General features: G+C 39.2%; 1 protein-coding gene across 5 annotated transcripts in view; it reads right to left on the bottom strand.

The window, feature by feature from the left end:
• The window catches only part of LOC122562112 (alpha-1,6-mannosylglycoprotein 6-beta-N-acetylglucosaminyltransferase B), an 854,937-nt gene that overhangs the window by 25,951 nt on the left and 805,744 nt on the right, over positions 1–23,242 (bottom strand). For all 5 annotated transcript variants that reach the window (XM_043714642.1, XM_043714641.1, XM_043714643.1 and 2 more), the window contains 2 exons: positions 15,634–15,780; positions 1,169–1,285 (listed from right to left, as the gene is read on the bottom strand). In XM_043714642.1, the coding sequence (XP_043570577.1) occupies positions 1,169–1,285; positions 15,634–15,780 (264 nt within the window). The remainder of the gene's footprint in view (positions 1–1,168; positions 1,286–15,633; positions 15,781–23,242) is intronic.

Below are 23,242 nucleotides of genomic sequence, written 5' to 3'. Positions count from 1 at the left end.
ACAAAGTCTTTTCCCTGGGGTCAGGGAGTCCAGAACTAGAGGGCATAGGTTTAGGGTGAGAGGGGAAAGATATAAAAGAAACCTAAGGGGCAACCTTATCACGCAGAGGGTGGTACGTGTATGGAATGAGCTGCCAGAGGATGTGGTGGAGGCTGGTACAATTGCAACATTTAAGAGGCATTTGGATGGGTCTATGAATAGGAAGGGTTTAGAGGGATATGGGCCAGGTGCTGGCAGGTGGGACGTTGGGATATCTGGTCGGCATGGACGGGTTGGACCGAAGGGTCTGTTTCCATGCAGTACATCTCTATGACTCAATGACTCTATGACTCTATACCCTGAAACATCCCAGTCCATCACGCAATCCAGCCTTCCATCCATTAACTCTGTCTATACTTCCCACTGCCTTGGGAAAGCAGCCAACATAATCAAACAGGAGGAGAAATTGAGGACTGCAGATGCTGGAGATCAGAGCTGAAAATGTGTTGTTGGAAAAGCGCAGCAGGTCAGGCAGCATCCAAAGAACAGGAGAAATGACGTTTCGGGCATAAGCCCTTCTTCAGGAATGAGGAAAGTGTGCCCAGCAGGCTAAGATAAAAGGTAGGGAGGAGGGACTTGGGGGAGTGGCGTAATCAATCAATCAATCAATCAATCCTTTTCTTTTTCTTCCTTTCTGTATTTAACTTGACATTGAATAACAGATTAGCTCGTTATCATCACGTTGCTGTTTGTGGAAGCTTATTGTACACAAATGATTGTTGTGTTTCTTACAACACAGCAGTGACTACACTTGAAAAGCATGTAATTGACTGTGAAGCTCTTCAGCATGTCTGGTGGTTGTGAATGTGGGTAGACTGATGCTGCCACCAATCCTCTTTCCTTTGACTCGGTCTAAGGGCCGATTTGGTTTACAGCAGTAGACGATCAATTATTGTTGAATCTCAACAAGATGGAACTCTTGTCTTAACAAGATGTGGTTTACAGTATGAGAGCAATTAGATACAACTTACATTAATTTGATACAGGTCTTCTCTCCCTGAGCTCTTAATACATCATGCCTTTTCCCACACAAGCCAGTATGAAATCATGAACCATATCATACAGTGTTCTTTCTCAATGGGGGTCTTTCTTCTTTCTTTCTTTCTATTGTCCTGAAACATAACCATACCTTGGTTGCTGAAATTGTCCTTACAGCTGATGCCAGTTCCTCTGTATTATTGAAATCCACTGTCCATACATGTGGTTTACCAATGAAATACTCAGTGTATGGATGCTGTGAGGAAACCTTGAAACAAAGAAAACAATAGATTCAGTAATTTGTTTCTCCAAATTTGATGTCAAAATAATGGCGATGCTAATATTGCTTTCTGTTTTTCATTCACAAATGCCACATCAAAATCAGATGAGAGGCAAATGTTCTATAAACCGAAAAATCTAAACCTACTGGAGAAGATGTCCCTTTTTGCCATTAACTTTGTGAAAATAGCATACTGCTGTGTGGCTTCCCAATTGAGTGGTTAGAGTGGCTGAATTTCCTACACCTCCATGGTAGATACATGACTGCGTTGGCTGACACTTTAACTGCAATTTAGGTTGGCAGTCTATAACTGATAAAGTGCTGCTGGGAAATGAACGACTTACACTCCATGTCAATGACTTAGATGAAGGGACGTTACATTCTGATGAAGTTAAATTTTCTGATGACACAAAGAAAGGTAGAAATGTATGTTGTCAAGGAGAGTTTGTAAAAGTAAAGTCACCATAGTCCCAGAGGATTGCTTTCCCATCAGAATGAGATGATTGATGGTGGTTTAACCTGAGGGTCAGCACACCTGTGCTGTTTGACTCTATGACCTCAAATGAGGGGAAAGATTGAGAAGGAAAGCCCTTCATGGCAACCTCATGCTGTTGGCATTACTCTACTTGAAAACCAGGCATTGAGACAACTGAGTCGAAGAGTGTGGTGCTGGAAAAGCACAGCAAGTCAGGCAGCATCCTAGGAGCAGGAGAGTCAACATTTCAAGCATAAGCTCTTTACCAGAAATGAGGGGTGGCCCAAAGGGGCTGAGGGATAAATGGGAGGGTGGTAGGGATGGGGAGAAGGTAGTGAGAATGTGATACGCAAATGAAGTTGGGAGTGAAGGTGATAGGTCAGGGAGGAGGGTGGAGTGAATAGGTGCACTTCCATACATGCCATCTACTGTATCCGTTGCTCCTGATGTGGTCTCCTGTACATTATGGCCTACTTGCAGAACGCATCAGAGAACATCTCTGGGATACACGCATAAAACAACCCCACCACCCTGTGGCCGAACACTTTAACTTCCCCTCCCACTCCGCCAAGAACATGCAGGTCCTGGGCCTCTTCCACCACCAAACCTTTACCACCTGACGCCTTGAGAAAGAATGCTTCATCTTCCACCTTGTGTCCCTCCAACCACATGGTATCAATATGGATTTCACCAGTTTCCTCATTTCCCCTCCCCCATCTTATCCCAGATCCAACCTTCCAATTTGGCACCATCCTCTTGATCTGTCCTACCTGTCCATCTTCCTTCCCACCCATCTACTCCACCCTCCTCTCTGACTCATCACCTTCACCCCCAACTTCATCTATCTATCACATTCTCAGCTATCTTTCATCCCCTCCCATTAATCACTCAGCCATCCCCTCATTCCTGATGAAGAGCTTATGTTCGAAATGTCGATTCTCCTGCTCCTTGGATGGTGCCTGACTGGCTGTGCTTTTCCAGCACCACAATCTTCGACTCTGATCCCCTGCATGTGCAGTGCTCATTTTCTCCCAATTGAGACTACACAGCTAACCAACCCTTGCAAATGAATTATAGACAAGTTTAATGCAAAAAAAAATTGGTAGATGGACACCATAGTTATTGTTTGCCAAACTTAGACATTATGTGTCCTTAATTGAGAAAAGTTATAATTGAGTTAGAAGCAATTCACAGTAGTTTCCCTTGACTCATTCCTGGAGATGAAGGGGTTGTCTTCTGAAGAAAGATTGAACAATTGGACCAATACCCATTGGAATTTAGAAGTATGTGAGGTAACCATATATAAAATCTGAGGGGACTTGACAGGGTGGACATTGAGAGGATGTTTTCTGTTGTAGAGGAGAACTGAACCAGGGACAATGTTCAAGAATAAGGAGTCTCACTTTCAATAAGGAGAGAATATTTTTCTCTTTGACAAATCTTAGGTTGTGGAATTCACTTCCGCAGAATGTAATGGTGGTTGGGTCAATTACGAACACACAACAGTACAGCAGAGGAACTGGCCCTTCGGCCCACCATGTCTGTGCCAACCATGATGCCATTCTAAACTAATCCCATCTGCCTGTACATAGTCTGTATCCTTCTATTTCTGCATGTTCATGTGTCTGTCTAAATGCCTCTCAAACATTGCTGTTGTATCTGCTTCTACCATCTCCCCGGCAATGTATTTCAGGCATCAACGACTCTTTGTGTAAAATAACCGGTCTTGCATATCTCCTTGTGTGGTGACCAGAACTGCTGATAAATAAATTAAGGCAGATAGCGTTAGATAGATTTTTGATAGACAAGGGGGTCAAGAGTAATGGTTGACAGACAGAAGTATTCAGTTGACACCACAAAGCAATCAGTCATGACCTTATTCAATTGTAGAGCAGGCCTAAGGGGCTGAATGGCCTACTCCTAAGTCCCGTGTTCCTAGATTTCTAGTCAACTTTGCAGGCACTGAAAATTAACCATTACCACTGTGGAGTCTCATCCTTCAAATTTTAATTGTTGATGGAGATTTTAAAAAGTAAAATGACAAACGTTTATTTCTATTTAATTAAATCTTCCTTTCCTTGTCTTTGTCTCTCTTTTTGTCTTTAACTTGACATTGAATTCATCTACATTAAATTGCACTTCCTTTCAATAATTGTGCTATTAATTTCAGATTCAATCTGTTTGGTTAAGGAGACACACAGATACCAATATCTTGATACCTGGGTCTGAATGGACTATGGGTACTTTTTAACATTCAATTTGTAGAGCAAAACCACTGTCAATGTTAAATGGAATGAGCTAGTCTAATCAACAGTGGTGGTGTTTATTTGCCTGCCACAACAAGTTTTGGGCCATTATTTCCAGGCACACTATGTTTTGATTGATAATTTCATACATTCAATCAGGGCATAATATTAGGGATCTGATTGTTTGTATGTTATTTATTCAAATGCATTTGGGCAGAATGTGCCTGTGAGCCTCTTTAACACATTGAAGAATGTTGAACACATACCCTAGTCCAGTTTGGTTATTGCTAAGGACTGAATAGGTTTTCAGTGTTCTGAATACAGTCTGCCCTTTATCTTCACTGTCAGGCATCGAATTCAATCCCTGAAGTGTAAGGTTCGCCTCAACAAGATTTGTATAATGTACTCAATGTCAATGTTGTGCAAGATACAGAATAATGTAAGCACTCCTCAAATGTTCAAATTTACTTGGAGAACATCAGTTGTACAACTTTATTTAGGAAGTGAAGGTGACAAAAATCAGGTAATCTGAGGACAGTTTGCTTAATGTCTGTTATTAATAAAATGTTAGAGTCTAATAGAAGGGATTTAATAACACAACATTTAGAAATGCACAGTATAATCAAATAGAATCAGCATGGCTTCATGAAGGGAAAATTAGATTTAGAATATAGTAGAATGTATTACAATTCTTTAAGGAGGTAACAAGGGGGAGTGTAGATAAAATATACTCGGATTTTCAGAAGATGTTTGAAGAGGCACCACACATTAGACTAAAGAGCTCATGATATTGGTGGTGGTATATTAGCATGGATAATAAATGGAAACTCATAAAAGACAGAGTTAGGCTAAGAGGACATTTTCAGGAAGCTGTATCTAGCCGAGTGCCACAGGGATCAGTGCTGGGGCCACAGTTAATGCCAATATATATTCACGAGTTGGATGAGAAAAGTGAATGTACTGTAGCCAAGTACACAAAACTATGTGCGAAGGCAACAGATGAGGATAACACAAAGATTCGACAGAGCGAGATATAGATAGATAAAGTGAATGGGCAAAATCTTGGAAGATGGAATATAATGTTGGAAAATATAAGATTATGCATTTTGGCAGGAAAAATAGAGGAGCTAAATTTTATTTAAGTGAAGAAGGAATGCAGAAAGCTACGGAACAGAAGGAGTTCTCATTTGTGAATCACCTAAAAGCTTGAATCACTAAAAGCTAGCATCAAAGTTCAATGGGTGATAGGGAAAGCAAATGAAATGTTGGCCGTTGTTTCAAAGTGAATAGAGTATAAAAGTAGGAGGATTTTTCTAAAACTGTACAAAGCTCTAGTATAGTTGGAAAACTGTGAAGAGTTTTTGGCATTATCTAAGGAAAGATATACCGGCATGGAGACTCTTCAGAGAAGGTTCACTTGGCCAACACCAGCTATGGAGGGACTGTCTTAAAAGGAGAGATTGAGCAGATTATGCCTGTACTCATTGGAATTTAGAAGAATGAGAATTGACCTAATTGAAACATACAAGATTCTTAGGGCATTCGACAGGATAGATGAAGAAAGGCTATTTCCGTTTGTGGGAGAGTCTAGGACCAGTGGCATAATCTCACAAATAGGATCGCAAATTTAAAACAGAGATAAGGAAGACCTCCTTCGCTTAGAGGCTATTCTTTACCACAGAGGGCAGTTGAGATTGGGTCATTAAGCATATTCAAGACTGAGATAGACAGATTGCTATTCAGGAAGGGAATCAAAAGTTTTGGGGCAAAGGCAGGAAAGTGGAATTGGGGATTATCAGATTAGCCATAATCTCAGTGAATGGCAGAGCAGACTCAATGGGCTATATAGCTGACTTGTTCCTATGTCTTATGATCTCATGGTCATAAAAAGTCAAAGATGAATAATTTAGATGAATGTGAGGTGCTGCATTTTGGAAAGACAAATCAGGGAAGGACGTAAACACTTAATAGTAAGATCCTGGGGAGTGTGGCTGAACAAAGAAACATTAGAGCGCAGGTTCATAGTTCCTTGCAAGTAGAGTCACAGGTAGACAGGATAGTGAAGAAGGTGTTGGTGTGCTTAACTTTATTGGTCAGAACATTGAGTATAGGACTTGGGAGATCATGTTGCAGCTCTACTCAGCATTGGTTAGGCCACTTTTTGAATACTGCATTCAATTCTGATCTCCCTGTTGGGGAAGGATGTTGTGAAACTTGAAAGGGTTCAGAAAAGCATGTTGCCATGGTTGGAGGGTTGAGCTATAGGGAGAGGCTGAATAAGCTGGGGCTATTTTCCCTAGAGCATTGGAGGCAAATGGTATGACCTTACAAGCGTTTATGTTCGTGTTACCCACATTTGTATTGAAAACGTCCTCCATGGAACCAGAGAACTTGCATGAGCAAATATGATTCTATGTGTGATCACATAATGAGAGGTGATCTTACTGAAACATACAGAGGGATATAACAGGAAGGATGCTGAAAGAATATTTTCCCTTGTGAGCCATGTTGTCACATTTTTAAAATAAAGAGGGCCCCATTTAAAATGGAGTTTAGGAGGAATTTCTTCTTTCAGAAATACGATAATCTTTGGAATTCTCTTCGGCAGAAAGCATTGAAAGCTTAAGTAATTAAATACAATCAAAGCTGAGTCTGCCAGACTTTTGTTCTGCACAGTGTCAAGGGTTATGGGAGGAAAATGAAGGCCGTGATGGAAAGTTGGTGCTGTAGTGGAAATGTCATTGGAATAATAGTTCACAGGCACAAAGTAATGCTCTGGGGACATAGGTTCAATTGCCACCAAAGCAGCTGTGGGCTTTAAGTTCAATTAATCAAATCTGTAATTGAAAGATAATCAGCAGTAATGAAGATCATGAAACTATCTTTGACTGTTGCAAAATCCCATCTTCTTACGGAGGAAAGCTGCTGACCTTACCTGCATGTAACTCCAGATCCACAATAAGTCTTAACTGACTGCTGAAATAGCCTAGCAAGCTATTCAATTCAGTGGGATTTAGAGATGAGCAATAGATATTAGTCTTGCCACTGATCTCATGAAAGAATAAATGGGTGGCATGGTGGCACAGTGGTTAGCACTGCTGCCTCACAGTGACAGAGACCCAGGTTCAATTCCCACCTCAGACAACTGTCTGTGTGGAATTTGCACATTCTCCTCGTGTCTGTGTGGGTTTCCTCCAGGTGCTCTGGTTTCCTCCCATAGTCCAAAAATGTGCAGGTTAGGTGAATTGGCCATGCTAAATTGCCCGTAGTGTTAGGTGTAGGGTGGGTTGCTCTTCGGAGGGTCGGTGTGGACTTGTTGGGCCGAAGAGCCTATTTCCATACTAAGTAAAACCAAATTAGCTTTGAGCCAATTTCCTACACCTACTCCTATTTCTTATGTGTTTATAAAACTTTGATATTTAAGGAATTTGCTAAGAGGAGAACCATCACCATCTAACTGTGACATTTTAAATAAGGGCATCACTCCCTTCTCAGGGAATATAGGACAATGTTTTCTGCCTTACTAACACTGGAGTTATCCGACACACAGAGTAAGAAAAAAAAACACAGAGAGGAACAGCAGGAAAATAGCCCTCACTATCTTTCCTTTTTACTTTGCTGTGCTATTAGTTAAATATGAATCATAGTTAGCATAGTATGTTTTAAATTGGGTTTGGGCCAGTAATAGGGTGCGTGCAGCATTTACCTCGTATAGGAGACTTGAGATGTCCTCGAATTTGATTCCTGGCTCTAGTTTTTATTATTTAGGTGAACTATCAACACCGGACCTGCATTCACATACATCTCTTCTGCGTAACACTTTTAAATGTTCTGCAAGTTTCTCCATTGGTCAAACGTATTTCCAGAATGAGTTGGGAGACAACAGTAGCAATGTAGTTGATGATTGTGAAGACAGTGGATTTAGAGAACCATCCTGCACCTCTTGTTTTCACACAAAATAGTCTTGAACTTTTTAAAAAAAAAATGCTTTTTATTAGCTCTTTCTCTTAATATAAGTTGTTGTTGCTCGTAAACTGTAGTGGCAGCTTAAGAATCCAGAGAGGGATAAACCCAATTCCTGCTCTAAACATTGCAAACAAATTTCTGTAGGATGGCTTAAAATAGACACGCGGTCCTTCAGTTACATAAATACAGTTTGGAAAAAGGTCAAACCCAAATTTATATCATGCCAACACTAAGCTACATTAAAATGCACCTTATAAGCATCCTTGGGGTGCATTCGTTGCTTAAACTGGACCTCATTTTGCCTAATTTACATCTATTATCTGGGTAGAATGTGGTCTAATTTCTACCAATGCAATATTTTTAACTTTAATTCTCAAAAATCATTTTTCAATTTTCATGGAGTCTGGAAGACTTGGTGAAGGAATGAATATGACAGTGGGATCCAATTTCAAAATCTCCAACCTCATTGCCAGAGTTTTTGATTTTTAATTAGTGCCTTTAAGGTGTGACCTCATTTCGTTCACGAGCCTGCACTCTAAATATCCAATGTAGCCAAAGCCTTGTAGAGATAGGCATGTCCTCATGCTTCTCAACCTGTATAGAGTCAGGCCAGATTTTAAACTACTTGTGGTTCATGAGCCCTCTGAAATGTCATGAACTATAGTCTGGATGAAGGAATCTTTTGTAAGATAAGTTTGAACGCTCTTAAAAATGATCCCATGCCAAGCGATGCCTCTGCACCCTCATCCTATGGTACAATGTGCCTTCAATGACATCTCATACCCCTCTATCCCTCTACCCATGGCCCATCCATGTCAATCTATGACACTTACATGCTCTTTCAGCCACTATATAATCTGTATAAAACTTAACGATAATAGGATAAATTAAAAAAACTTTAAAAGTCATGTATTCATAAAAAATGCTTTCACTACAGCTCATTAAAAGTGTCAATTATCCATACCCCTTAAAATCTCAATATCAGAAATTTCAAGCATTTCCAACCTCTTTATCTTGTCAACATTATAAGCATAGTGAAATTTGTAGACTAACTCAGAGAGCTGAAGCTGGCAACAAAGCAATGTTATTCCTGGGGATCAGCTGTTTGTATGTTTTAATGGATGTCTGGACTCTCAGCAAAGAATCATTATGCAATTCTAGACATGGAAGGGGACTGTGTGTGTTGGGACAGGAGCGATATGGATGGGAGTGATGTGAATCCAAGTTATGTCTCTGCAGCCTGTTTTAACTGAGACTCCATAAAGGTTTGAAAAGAAAAATGTTTTTTTTACCAAAATCTAAAAAGAAATAAACACAGAAATTGCTGGAGAAACTAGGTAGGTCTGGTAGGATCTGTGGAGTGAGGCAGCAGAGTTAATGTTTGAGATCTAGTGACTCTTCTTCAGAGTTAAAAAAGGAGCCTTGTCTCTGATGAGAATTGAATAGGTCCAGTTGGCGTGGGTTTTATGTCTTGCAACATAGATGCAAAAGTGACATGAAATTAGCATGGGATGAACATAGTGCTTGCCTTGACATCTGTCGTCATCACAATATAGTACCCCCAAGCAAGTATGAAAGGAATGATACATCGGTGCATTAGAATTATGCAAATTACAATTTACGTAATCATTTACCAGTGTTTCCAATTTCCTGACACAATTTAATGTTTTTTTTTGTGTTTGGTATCACATTTGCTATGTTTGCTTCTGCAATAGTACAAGATCTATTGCTAGCCACACAACTGAAATCAAAACCATAGATACTGCAATTGTTCTGATTCTCTCAGCAATTAGCATTTTCACTGCCTCTGGGCTTCTTTATGCAGAATCACAGCACCTCTGCTTAGGGGAAGCAGACTGCATGCAGTATGTGTCGAAATTTTTGAGCTATTACAAAATCACTTGCCTTGGTTATGTTCTCCAGTGTCAAAGCAAATTGGTTGTTAAAAATCTCTTTTTTATTAACAATGCATCATATTTGCATTGTATGTTTAATGTAATAGTACACAAAGGTTTCTTACATTTTGGCTTATAGAATTTCTGTACCTGATATTTTCTATTATTGAACAAGGTTTATTCAGAGAGTTTTCCTTGTAGTCAGATGCTGCCTGTGGTACAGGGTCCTGATATACTATCTAACAATATTGGAGCTTCCTTATTTCAGGTTGGGGAGACATTAACAGCTGCAACACTGCATGCAGACTGTTTCCATTATAAGCCAACTGATAACAGAGGAATAATGTCGCTTAATATTATAAGCTGTACATTGACACAGAGCGAATGCTCCAGACAGGGCTACGTAATTTCTCAAAGTAAGAAATGAAACAACTTATTGTATGTGACAAAGGTGTCACTATATCATACATAATGTGTGCATCTTATTAATTGTATTGCCACCAAAATACACTATCATGCATAAAATCTGATCTGATACTGCATGGTAAAATAAAGCATCAGGAATATTGCAGCTTCATTTCTGTAAATCTTATGACTCGGGTTCATTAAATTGACAGAATGTGCTTTGCCATGTCCTCTCAATTATTGTCTCACATCTTTCCATTGCATCAAAGCAATTAACATGTTGGATTTCAACCACAATATCGTTTTTGAAGTAATAAATGCAGTATTAAACAACAGTGACAATTTGCTATTTCACTGAGGAGGCTGTGCTTCTATTTGTGTATGCCTTTTCACATTATTTACTGATAGGGGGATTATTTTTCTCCCAAACCAACCCAGAGAAGATATCCCATGAAACTTATTGTAGAGCATGTAGGGAGTACACTCAATGACCATCGAAAGTCAGTAGCTGTTTTGCCGCAGTGCATGCCACTGAGCAGCTCATTTGAGGAGGAAGGTAAACAGTGAGCAACAACTGAGAGGGAAACAGATTGTGAATGAATTAGAAGAATAATTGGAGAAGCAAAGATAATTTGATGTGAGGAAAGTAGGACACAAAGAAAATTGTACAATAGCAACCAGCCCTTTCAGGCATTATGCAGTCTATGTCCACCATCAATTCTCTCCACTGCCATTCACACAATAAAGATCAATTTAGCAGCCAATTTGCTTTTGCAGGGTTTAAAATTGGTTGGCAATTCTTGATTGCCCGATTTGCCCTCCTGCTCAAGACCAATTTGATCTCGCATAGTTGGTAAATTGCCATAACTACAAGTTAACTTTAATTATTTTGAAAGAAAGAAAGGAGAATCTGTAGGCCTCTGATTGTGAGTTTCAATGAAACAGCAACCTGGTTAATACACAGAGATGCTTTTGAGATTACTACAAAGTAATGCATTCCATAAACGCAAATCTGTTCCCTGCAGCTGCTGGCTGCTTGTACTGATATCAGAGCACTTTGTGGTGCAATCAAAACTAAATGACTGAGCTAACTGACAGTAGAATTTCCCATCAATCATTGAAACCTTGTCCACATAACTAATGCATGGGTGATAAGCCAAATATTCTACCATTAATGGATCTATATTAAAAAAAATTGATTATAAGAAGACCATAAATACAGATTATCCATATTTTTAATACTGATTAACTAAAGCTATTTTCAAACTGAAGGTAGAAGATGTTAAAGCAATCAGCATTACCAACATTAATTAGGATTTACAGCCAAGCATTAGAAAATAGGTTTGACATTGAAACTGTGATTTGCACAGCATGCATACCTATTTCTAAAATGAATGAGGATCATAATTTCAAAACCAGGAGTAGTAAAGTGAGCCACAGTGAAGCAAACTTTAGACAAGAAGAGACCCCCTTTGAGGTAACAAGTGTTCTGGTAACTCTTAATATCTATGATTGTTTAAGTCTAATTTCGAATTAAAGAAATAAGATGGGGACTAACATTTTTTGGACTGAGTGAAGCTGTTTTAAAACTAATTTGTAAAGAAATTTATTTGCAGTTTCCTGAATCTACCCATTTACATGGTATAAAAGCAATGTACAACTGGAATTGAAGCAACTGAAAATTCATCTGTGGTCTTTAAAATTAACAGCCAGTCCGCACACTTCAGGAGCAGCCTAAGGGCAAGTAAGTAAGGAAAGGAGAATCTATTGCTGTCTCATTCCATTCCGTAACTTCACTGCATACTTACAAATATTTTGTTTTTCGATCATATTTCTGGGACTGTATTACAGTGTAAATATCCATGGCATAAAGTCAGAGAAGAATAGAGAATTCATTCATTCACAATTCCAAATAATACTTACCAATCATTAAGCCCCACTGATTAACTAATGCATGTGGCTGAAAAAGGCTTGTTCAGGTTCCTATTTTATATCCTGTCAATGGAAGCTAAAATCAGTTATAGTTTAACACTGTCTTGAATGAGCCTTATACCCAAAGGGCAGGCAATCCTAACTTGGAAACTTATCTGTTAGCTTTCATTCCTGTCCTCCCACTGCAGAAGGAAGATGCTGATAGTGAAATGAATGATTAGCAAAAAGCCATCCAAATACCATAGTTGCATGATATTTTTATGTTTTAGGATAGCAGAAAACACCAGACCTCATGCCAATTGAAGTGAGAAGCAACAATAAACAGTTTCAGAGCAAGTGAACGTATGAGAAGGGTCTTCTGGGTTCCATGAACCTTTTGGACAGTTTGAAGAACCAACCATCTCCTGCAATGCTGACCCAAAATGGGCACATAGAATAGATGATGTGAAGACATGTGTTTCAGAACCCAGGGAAGCACAACATATGAAATGAATAGAGTGATGGTGTATTTAGTATTCATTTGCACTTAAGTAACTTGTGAATATTCAAAATGTTAGTTAAATAAGAAAGTATGCATTTATTTCATGCCAATTCATGTCACAGTCATGTCCAGGCAGATGGGCTGTCAAGTTGTAGGAGGGCTAGTTAGTTGGAGTGAATTTTTGTTTGCAAATGGAGTAGAAGGATGTCAGACTGTAATGTTTAAAGTGGATTGCATTATACTGAGGCAAAGATTTCAGAGATGAGTAATGATGATTCCTTGTAATTGTCACCGATAACTCCTCTGATTACTGGTCAAAATAATAATCTTTTCTGTGTAGTTCCGGCTACCGAGCAAGGACCTTCCTGTCAGACACATCAAAGTACACTTCTCCTGGAACATGAACTTGTGAATAGTACATGGAATTATAACTATTCTTATCACCTAATCTGGGATGCATAACTATACCCCTCTGTACCTGGGCAGGCAGCAAAAACTTGCTTTAATATCCTGAGTTTTCTATATAATCTTTCCAGTAGAAGCATGTGCCTCATTGTAGTGCTTCTCTGTTGCTGTCACTGTTTGGGTCATTCTAAGAGCAGGGATAGGCTTTATTATGCATAAATCATCTGTTGATTTGAATCTTTTCATTAAAAGAATCAAAAGGGTAAAATAATGAAAGATGAACACATGACAACTTCCTGCATTACAGGCATTAATATAAAGAACATTGATTGTTATCATATACAATATAAACATAAGTAGAATTGAAGCCAAGTGGTTGATCTGTAGTTTATTCTCAATTCAGTAGGAATGTCATTGATCGTATCTTACTGTTATGTAGGATGGATAATTTATATATAATACAGTATGATATATTGTATGATGTACCCTGAAGGTTGCTGCACAAGTGGATAGAGTGCTCAAGAAGGCATATAGTATGCTTGCCTTCATTGGATGGGGTATTGAGTATCAGAGCTGGCAAGTCATGTTAAAATTGTACAAGACGTTGGTTCGGCCACATTTAGAATACTGTGTACAGTTCTGGTCGCCACATTACCAATAAGATGTGGACGCTTTGGAAAGGGTGCAGAGATGGTTTACGAGGATGTTGCCTGGTATGGAAGGTGCTAGCTATGAAGAAAGGTTGACTAGGTTAGGTTTGTTTTTATTAGAAAAAAGGAGATTGAGGGGGAAGCTGATTGAGGTTTACAAAATCATGAAGGGTATAGACAGGGTGAATAGAGACAAGCTTTTTCCCAGGGTGAAGGATTCAATAACAAGAGGTCACGCTTTCAAAGTGAGAGGTGGAAAGTTTAAGGGGGATACACGCGATAAGTACTTCACATAGAGGGTGGTGGGCGTTTGGAACGCGTTGCCAGCACAGGTGGTAGAGGCAGGCACAGTAGATTCACTTAGGATGTGTCTGGACAAATGCATGAATAGGTGGGGAGCAGAGGGATACAGATGCTTAGGAATTGACCGACAAGTTTAGACAGTACATTTGGATTGGCTCGGGCTTGGAGGACCGAAGGGCCTGTTCCTGGACTGTAAATTTTCTTTGTTCTCTTTGTACTCTTTTTTCTCTTTATATAATGTAATCTAATTTGGATTTTGAATTTTCAGATAGTGGCATATAAATTTTCTGTGCATTTAAAATGGTTAATGATTAATTTAGTATTTTTGTAGCCATGGTGATTTATTTTGAAACACAGTATTCGAGAGCAACTTCCTAGAAGTAATGGGGTTTTGTTTATATTGGGAGAGTTACAAATGGAAAACTTAAATCATTAGACTTTCAGACAGAAGATTCTGGAATTTTTCTTTGGGCTGAGGGAACCCATCCACAGCTTGAAAAAAAAAGCCTTTCAATTTGGTCATTTGTAGGAGTCTTGGCTGAAGATTAATGTGCAAAACAGTCATTCCAAAAAATTTGAGGTATTTTATAACTATTACGGAAGAGGTGACCTCTGAGTAAGAAATTTAGTTTTGGAGATTCAAGGCCAGAAGTGTTTGGTTAAAACATTGAAGGGGCTATTTGAAGCTGAGAATATCTGAGCTCAGTTGTATGAAAGAAGCTATCAGATTCTCAAGAATGGGGAATTGAAGTCACAGTTAAATTAAACCCTGTAACTGTGAAAGAGAAGGAAATTCTCTTTGGCATAAGTACTATAAAGGAACGTTTTGGGGATTAGTGGGATTATATTTTAAAACATGTTTTGAATTTTTTATGTTTACATTATATGCAAATAATTTGGTTCATTTTATTTAGATTTATTTCTTGTCTGTAATAAACTTCTATTTTACTGATAAAACCAGGTTTGTAGCACTATGTGTTTCAGTAAAAGACCAGCTTGTTACAACCAAAAAACAAAAATATGATCTATCAAGCCATGTTTCAATCTGGGATCAGGTTCATCCAGTAGCAACATCAGCAAAGATCATAAGACTAGGTATTGGAGAAGCTAGAAAGTAGAAAATGATACCGTTTTGTTTTGTGGTTACCTTACTGTAGTAACAAGCGATGAGAGTCTGCTCTCCTTGAAAAGTATCAATGACCTAATGAATGCATTTATTTACTTCTGCCTGGTTCATCGATGCTCTGTCACTACCACAAATGATCCTCTGCCATAGATGTTGTGATGGTGAACACTTCATGGTCATTGACAGAACAGTATGAGGAGATGAGCATAACTTCTTGCAGCAGTTCAAAGATGTAATTTGTGTTTTTGTCAATGTGCATTTTGTCTATGCATAGTTCCTCAGAAATTTTATCATAAGACCTATGGTGCCACATATTCTATGGAGTTGTTATAACTTGTGGGCTACATCTTTTTTAAATGGTGCCTGATTTTCTTTAGTTCCATCCTGAGTTCCTTCTCTCCGTTTCTATGATAATGTCTATGTTTTGTCCCATGGATAATGCCATTACTTGCCTCTCTTGATGTGGGTTTCCCTCTGAAGAACTCATTGTTTTTTGAGTTGTGAGGTGGGTTGAATCGGGGTTGCAGAAAAATACATCCATTAGCAATGGCTTCCAGAGGGGCAGGTCCTTCATATGGGAACCCCAATCCAATGAAGAGCTAGAGAATAAAAGCAAAGGCAAAGATAAAGATAATTAGGAATGAATCGCTGATATGACAATGGTCAAGCAGGAAGATACCAAGACCAGGAGAGACACAGTTTTAAACATGCATTGTAGGTAAGACTTGAAAGCTATGATTGAGCATATTTCATCCAGTCAAGGTCAGCGCAGTTAGCTTTCAATGTACCAATACATCTCAAGGAACTTCATAGAGCAACGTGTTAAGGCAGACAATCAAAAGTTTAGTCAAGCTTTTAAATAATGCTTTAAAAGAGGAAAGAGAGATGGAGATGTTTGGAGAAATCTAGAGCATCCAAACCCAGCAGCTAAAGGAGCAACCCCGCTTGGTCATGTATTGATAACTGATTATATTCGAAAAGCCAGATTTGGAAGAGTTCAGAGGATTGTGGACTGGAAGAGATAACATAGGGGCAGAATTATAGGTGACTTTAGTATAGCAAAAAACTTATAAAATTGAGGTGTTGCTTAATTGGGTGCTAATGTAAATTATTGAGAACAGTGTTGATGGGTGAACAGGACTGTGCAAAAGACAGGTCATGGTCACTGGAGTTTTAGATGAGTTAAAATGATAGAGGGTGGAAGTTTGAGAAGGACAGCATTGCAATAACTAAGTTCAGATGTATCAAAGATAAGTTGAGGCAGGGAGTAAGTCAAGAAATGTTGAAAGTGGAAGTAGGAGTTATTGATGATGGTGCAGTGATCTGATCAAGATCACATGTGACTACGAGATTGTGAACTGTCTAATTCAGTCTCAAAAATCTATTAAGGAAGGGGATGGAATTAATGGCGACAGAACAGATCTATGGAAGAGGGGCAAACATAATTACTTTGGGCTTAATATTTAGCTGAAGGAAATATTTGTTCACTCAATCTTTCAAATTAGGATTACTGCCAAGTATAGATCAGTATGGGAAATGTTTCCATCAGTTCAATCTGGCCAATGGCTCCAACTCATTCTCCTTTTAATCTCATTGCAGTGTGGGCTGCTAGTGTTATCTCCCTTCTGCAGTGATTGCAGTGGACACACAATGCAGCACCTTCGGCTGGTGGACCATGGAGTAGAGAGGAAAGAAAATGTAGTCCTCAAAATGTTTCTTTAGCTCTGAATGAGCTGCTGGTTGAAAGGCAGTTTAGAGATATTAATTTCTTTTCCAAAATTTCAATGGCCACCATATTCTCCTTGGCACCTTCTCTTTTTCCCACTTTCCTCTTCATGAAGTTGCAAAAGCAATAATCTGGACAAATTGCTGAAGTTCCGAGCATTACTTCTTAATTACCATTACCAGTGGCATACTGGGAAATAGGATGGCATGGGAGTTAGTGAATGACATACCAGAGATATTTTTGATTCTGAGGATACAGTACTAGGTTTCTCTGCTCTATTTACTTCTAAACAATGTTATGCATCTGGTTTCATACATGCGGAACATCGTTGGGCAATCCAGCTGTTTGTGCTTGCATGGTGATATTATATGCTGCAATTATTACACTCATATTAACTAACCATATTAACAGTTGGAATGACATCTCTCATTTGGAACATACTAGAATCCATTACTAAGAAAGTAGCAGGACATTTAGACATGGCATTATCAACACTGAATGTCCCACTATCAACATCCTGGGGAGGGTGACCACTAACAAGAAACTGAACTGGATTCATCACATAAATACAATGGCTACAAAAGCATAATTAGAGGATAGGAATCTTACAATGAGTAACTTACTTCCTACCTCCCCAAAGTCTTTCCACATCTACAATAAACAAGTCAGGAGTGTGATAGACTGCTCCCCACTTGCCTAGATGAGTGCAACTCCAACAACACCATCCAGAACAAAGCAGACTACTTGATTGGTATCACATCTGCAAACATTGACTTCTTTCACCACAGATGCTCAGAAAAAGCAGTGTGTACCATCTACAAGATGCACTGCAGGAATTCACCAAGGGGCTTTAGAGAGCACCTTACAAACCTAAGACCACTTGTGTTATATTTGGACTTATGGAAGTGTTCAACAAGGTATCTCTCAAAAGGAAAAGTCATCCAATAAGAGCCCATGGTGTTGGAGGTAGTATATTGGCATATATTTCTCTGCGATCAGTGCTGTTTACAAAATATGTTAATAACTGGGAAGAAGGATGTGGATATTCTGTAGCCCAAATTGCATATGATACATTTGCATAGGTGGAAAGGCATGATATGAGAGGGATAGAAACAGAGAGATATTGGTCAGTTATGTAAGTGGACAAAAAGTTAGCAAATGGTTTATAATGTTAGAAAATGTGAAGTTGTTAATTTTGGAAGGGAGAACCAAAAGAACTGAGAATTATTTAAATAGAGAAAAACTACAGAATGCTGAAACCCTTTGGGGTACTTGTACATGAAACACAGAAAGCTAGTACACAGGTGCAGCAGATAATCAGCTAGGCTAATGGAATGTCAGCCCTTGTTTCAAGGGATTGAAATAGAAAGTATTACTGCAACTTTACAAGGTGCTGATGAGACCACATCTAGAATACTATGAGCAGTTTTAGTCCTCTTATTTCAGGAAAGATATCATTTCATTGGAGGCTGTTCAGAGAGGTTTCACTAGGATGGTATCGAGGGATTGCCTTATGAACAAAGGCTAAATAGGTTGGGACTCAACTCACTGGAGTGTTCTGCCTCAGAAGACTTCAACCCCAGGACATCAATGTGGACTTCACCAGTTTCCTCATTTCCCCTCCCCCCACCTTATCCCAGTTCCAACCTTCCAGCTCAGCACCATCCTCATGACTGTCCTACCTGCCAATCTTCCTTCCCACCTATCCGCTCCACCCTCCTCTCCGACCAATCACCTTCATCCCCACCTCCATCCACCTATTGTACTCTTGGCTACCTTCTCCCCAGCCCTGCCCCCCTCCCATTTATCTCTCCACCCCGGAGGCTCCCTGCCTCATTCCTGATGAAGGGCTTTTGCCTAAAACAATGATTTTCCTGCTTCTCAGTGCTTTTCCAGCGCCACTCTAATTTAGTCACTGGAGTGGAGAAGAATGAGACGTGGTCTAAGTGAACATATTGGATTCTTAAGAGGCTTGACAAGGTAAATGCTGAGAGAATGTTTCCCCTCATGGGAGAGTCTAGACCAGGGGGCATAGTCTCACCAATTTAAGACTGAGTTGAGGAGGAAATTCTTCTCTTAGAAGATTGTGAGTCATTGCAACTTCTTGCCACAAAGGGCTGTGGGGCAGAGTCTTTGTGTATACTTAAGGCTGAGATAAATTCTTAATCGGTCGGAGATACAAGGTTACAGAGAAAAGGCAGGAAAAGTGGATATGTTGAATGTCAAATCAGCCATGATCCTACTGAATGGTGGATCTGGCTCAAGGGTCCAAATGCCTGCTACTGTTTGCATTTGTTATGGTCTTATGGTCGCCTCGAAGGACAAGCAGATACCTGGTAACACCACCACCTGCAAGATCCCTTCCAGCTGTACATAGAGTCAAAGAGATGTATAGCATGGAAACAGATCCTTCAATCCAACTTGTCCATGCCAACCAGATTTCCTAAACAAATCTAGTCCCATTTGCCAGCATTTTGCCCATATCCCTTTAAACTCTTCCAACTCACATATCCATCCAAATATATATTTTTTAAAGATTCCCTACAGTGTGGCACAACAAGTCCACACCGACCCTTTGAAGAGTAACCCTCCCAGACTTCTTTCTCTGCATTTACCCCTGATTAATGTACTAACACTATGGGCAATTTAGCATGGCCAATTCACCTGACCTGCACATCTTTTAAAAGGTATAAAAGGGCCAGCTTTTTCATGCAGAGGGTATGGAATGAGCTGCCAGAGGAAGTGGTGGAGGCTGGTACAATAACAACATTTAAAACATATGGGAGCACAGTGGCTCGGTGAATTAGAATACCATACAGGATAAAATACTTTTGAGCAATTTAGTCATGCTTCCTGTTTTTCTCTGTTATGTTCTCCATTTATTTTCATTATTTTGAATCTTTTAAAAAAATAATTATTGTACTTTTAGTCTGGTTCCTTCAAGGAAAAGAATTGAGCATCTTACTTGATTCTTTTCTGAGCCTACAAGAGGAACACTGAGAAAAACATTGTTCACAAATAAGCTGTAAACTACCTGAAAGGCTTCTTTTTTTCCCTCCAGTGACTAAAAATCTATAACTCTGGAGATTGACACAGTTTTCTCTGCTTTGTTTCCATTGAAAGAAAAGCTTCTGCCAGAAAGTCTGTTAACTCATGCATAGCCATAGAATGACAGTGTCATAGAGATGTATTGCATGGAAACAGACCCTTCAGTCCAACTCATCCATGCCGACCAGATATCCTAACGTAATCTAGTCCCATTTGCCAGCACTTGGCCCATATTCCTCTAAACCCTTTCTATTCATATGTCCATCCAGATACCTTTTAAATGCTGTATTTGTACCAGTCTCCACCACTTCCTCTGGCAGCTCATTCCATACCCCACCACCCACTGTGTGAAAACATTGCCCCTTAGGTCTCTTTTATATCTTTCCTCTCTCACCCTAACCTATCACTGGGAAAAGACCTTGTCTATTTATCCTATCCATGCACCTCATGACTTTATAAACCTCTGTACGGTCACCCCTCAGCCTCCAACACTCCAGGGAAAACAGCCCCAGCCTATTCAACCTCTCCCTATAGCTCAAATCCGCCAAATCTGCCAAAATCCTTGTAAATCTTTTCTGAACCCTTTCAAGTTTCGCAACATCCTTTTGATAGGAAGGAGACTGGAATTGCATGCAATATTCTAAAAGCAGCCTAACCAATGTCCTGTACAGCTTATACTTAATGCTCTGATCAATAAAGGAAAGCATACCAAACGCCTTCTTCACTACCCTATCTACTTGTGACTCTACTATCAAGGAATGATGAACCTGCTCTCCAAGGTCTCTTTGTTCAGCAACATTCCCCAGGATCTTACTAAGGTCTTTACTTACACTTATTAAGTGTATAAGTCCTGCTCTGATTTGCTTTTCCAAAGTGCAGCACCTTGCACTTATCTAAATTAAGCTCCATCTGCCACTCCTTAGCCTATTGGCCTATCTAATCAAGATCCCGTTGTAATCTGAGGTAACCTTCTTTGCTGTCCACTACACCTCCAATTTTGATGTCACCTGCAAACTTACTAACTATACCTCCTATGTTCACATCCAAATCATTTATGTAAATGACAAAAAGCAGTGAAACCAGCACCGATCCTATGGCACACCATTGGTTACAGATCTCCAGTCTGAAAAGCAACTCTCCACCACCACCCTCTGTCTTCTACCTTTGAGCCAGTTCTGTATCCAAATGGCTAGTTCTCCCTGTATTCCATGTGATCTAGCCTTGTTTACCAATCTCCCCTGAGGAACCTTGTCGAACACCTTGCTGAAGTCCATATAGATCATGTTTACTGTTATGGAGGCTGGTTGTGCCCTGGAGATTGATCAGTGGGTTAAGTTCATGGAATAAGACAATGTGATGCATGAGTTGAGATTTTCACTTTATTTGTCATGATTACCAATTGTGTGTTCATCTTTGCCTGTGCTATCGCTACTTATAATTCATCCAATGCATTTATCATATGTTCGCATCATACTATACTGTTTCCTGATTGTCTTGGTCTCATAGTCTCCATTGTTTTCATCGCATTTTCCTTTCACCTTTGCTGTGTATGCCTAAAAAAAGTTGCATGTCTTTGTAAAAGTAATAGAACAGCTATAGCAGTAATTTACAAAATATCGATTGCATCTTTCCACCCAATGGATTATGAATAGAAATGGCAATACATTGAAATAGACTTATAATTTAAACAATATTTATTAAATAATGCTTTTTTTTCTTGGAGAATAGATGTAATGGGGCAACAAACACAAACTGCATGGAGTGGAGAAATATTTAAAGAGCACTATGTATTAAACAGAGGATTTTTAAGTGCTTGCTATTCTTAGCAAATGAACAGATGCATACATAAAAGAACACAAATCCATGATTATTTGTTTATTTTCTTTTCCTTTAAACCTGTAAAATATCTTAGATTGAGTCAAAACAGAAGGATTGTGATGAAGATTCATAACATATTAGTATCGAATGTGGAAGAAATATTAGTTTAGAGTTTCAGTTTGCAGTTCTGTGTAGATCTGACTTTTAAAGATAAAGGTCGGAAAGTAATTTTGAACAATTAATTGCAAGCAGCATTTTGGCTAAATGACGACAAGCCAACTGGGAAATAATTGTGAAAATATTTGCAGATTTGCACTTTATAAGCTGGTGGTGGTGAGGCAGAAGTATGTTCAAGCAGAGAAAAGGCAATCAAACTATCCATAATAGCAGTGTTAATACCAATCTCCAAGCTGTCAAAGCTCTGCAGAATTCCTGAGAATCGATGTGATGTTTAGGCAAAAGCCCTTCATCAGGACAGGCTTTTGCCCAAAACGTCACGTCGATTTTCCTGCTCCTCGGATGCTGCCTGACCGGCTGTTCTTTTCCAGCACCACTCTAACCTAGACTCTGATTTCCAGCATCTGCAGGCCTCACTTTTGCCTCGAATTCCTGAGAAGCTCTGTGTAATGATCCCAATTGATGTTAATACTGAACAAGTCAGATAATGGAGTGAAACCTGAAAAAACGGACCGTAGGCTTTTGCATTTATTTACCATGGTTGTCAGCCATTGAAAATATTCACAAGAGGTTGCAAATGCATTTTTAACAGACCATGGAGATTTAAGACCATAAGACCATAAGACCATAAGACATAGGAGTGGAAGTATGCCAGTCCTGACCCCCCTGTAACCAAGTCTCTGTGATGCCTACTACATCATAATCATTCACTATTATCTGTGCCATTTATAACAACAAAAGGAGAGAAACACAAATTATATTACACTGTGCAAAAATTATGTGAAACAGACTGATGACCAATATCAAAAGTAGATAATCAACCCTCTACAATTATTAATTTATACTCAAACCTCAGTGAAGTATAACACTCCTTTCATTTTAAAGATTCTCAAAGAGTGGGCATGGCTGTACTTGTTTTTTTTAGGCAAACATTCGCATTCATTCAGTCCTTTCTTTCTTTAGTTAATATCTCTTCATGAGATCCTTAAATAAACTGATAGCATAGCCCACGTATGTTTTCCTTAAATTATGATTTGGACTGGGGTGTACAAAGTTAAAAATCACACAACACCAGGTTATAGTCCAACAGGTTTAATTGGAAGCACTAGCTTTCAGAGCGACACTCCTTCATCAGGTGATTGTGGAGGGCTCGATCGTAACAGAATTTATAGCAAAAATTTGCAGTGTGATGTCACTGAAATTATACATTGAAAAATTGATTGTCTGTTAAGCCTTTCATCTGTTAGAATACAGTGATAGTTTCACTTCTTTCATGTGTAAATCACAAAACC

This window comes from Chiloscyllium plagiosum, chromosome 24, assembly GCF_004010195.1.
Source record: "Chiloscyllium plagiosum isolate BGI_BamShark_2017 chromosome 24, ASM401019v2, whole genome shotgun sequence".
Classification (NCBI taxonomy): Eukaryota; Metazoa; Chordata; class Chondrichthyes; order Orectolobiformes; family Hemiscylliidae; genus Chiloscyllium; species Chiloscyllium plagiosum.
This window is presented reverse-complemented; position numbering and strand designations above follow the sequence as displayed.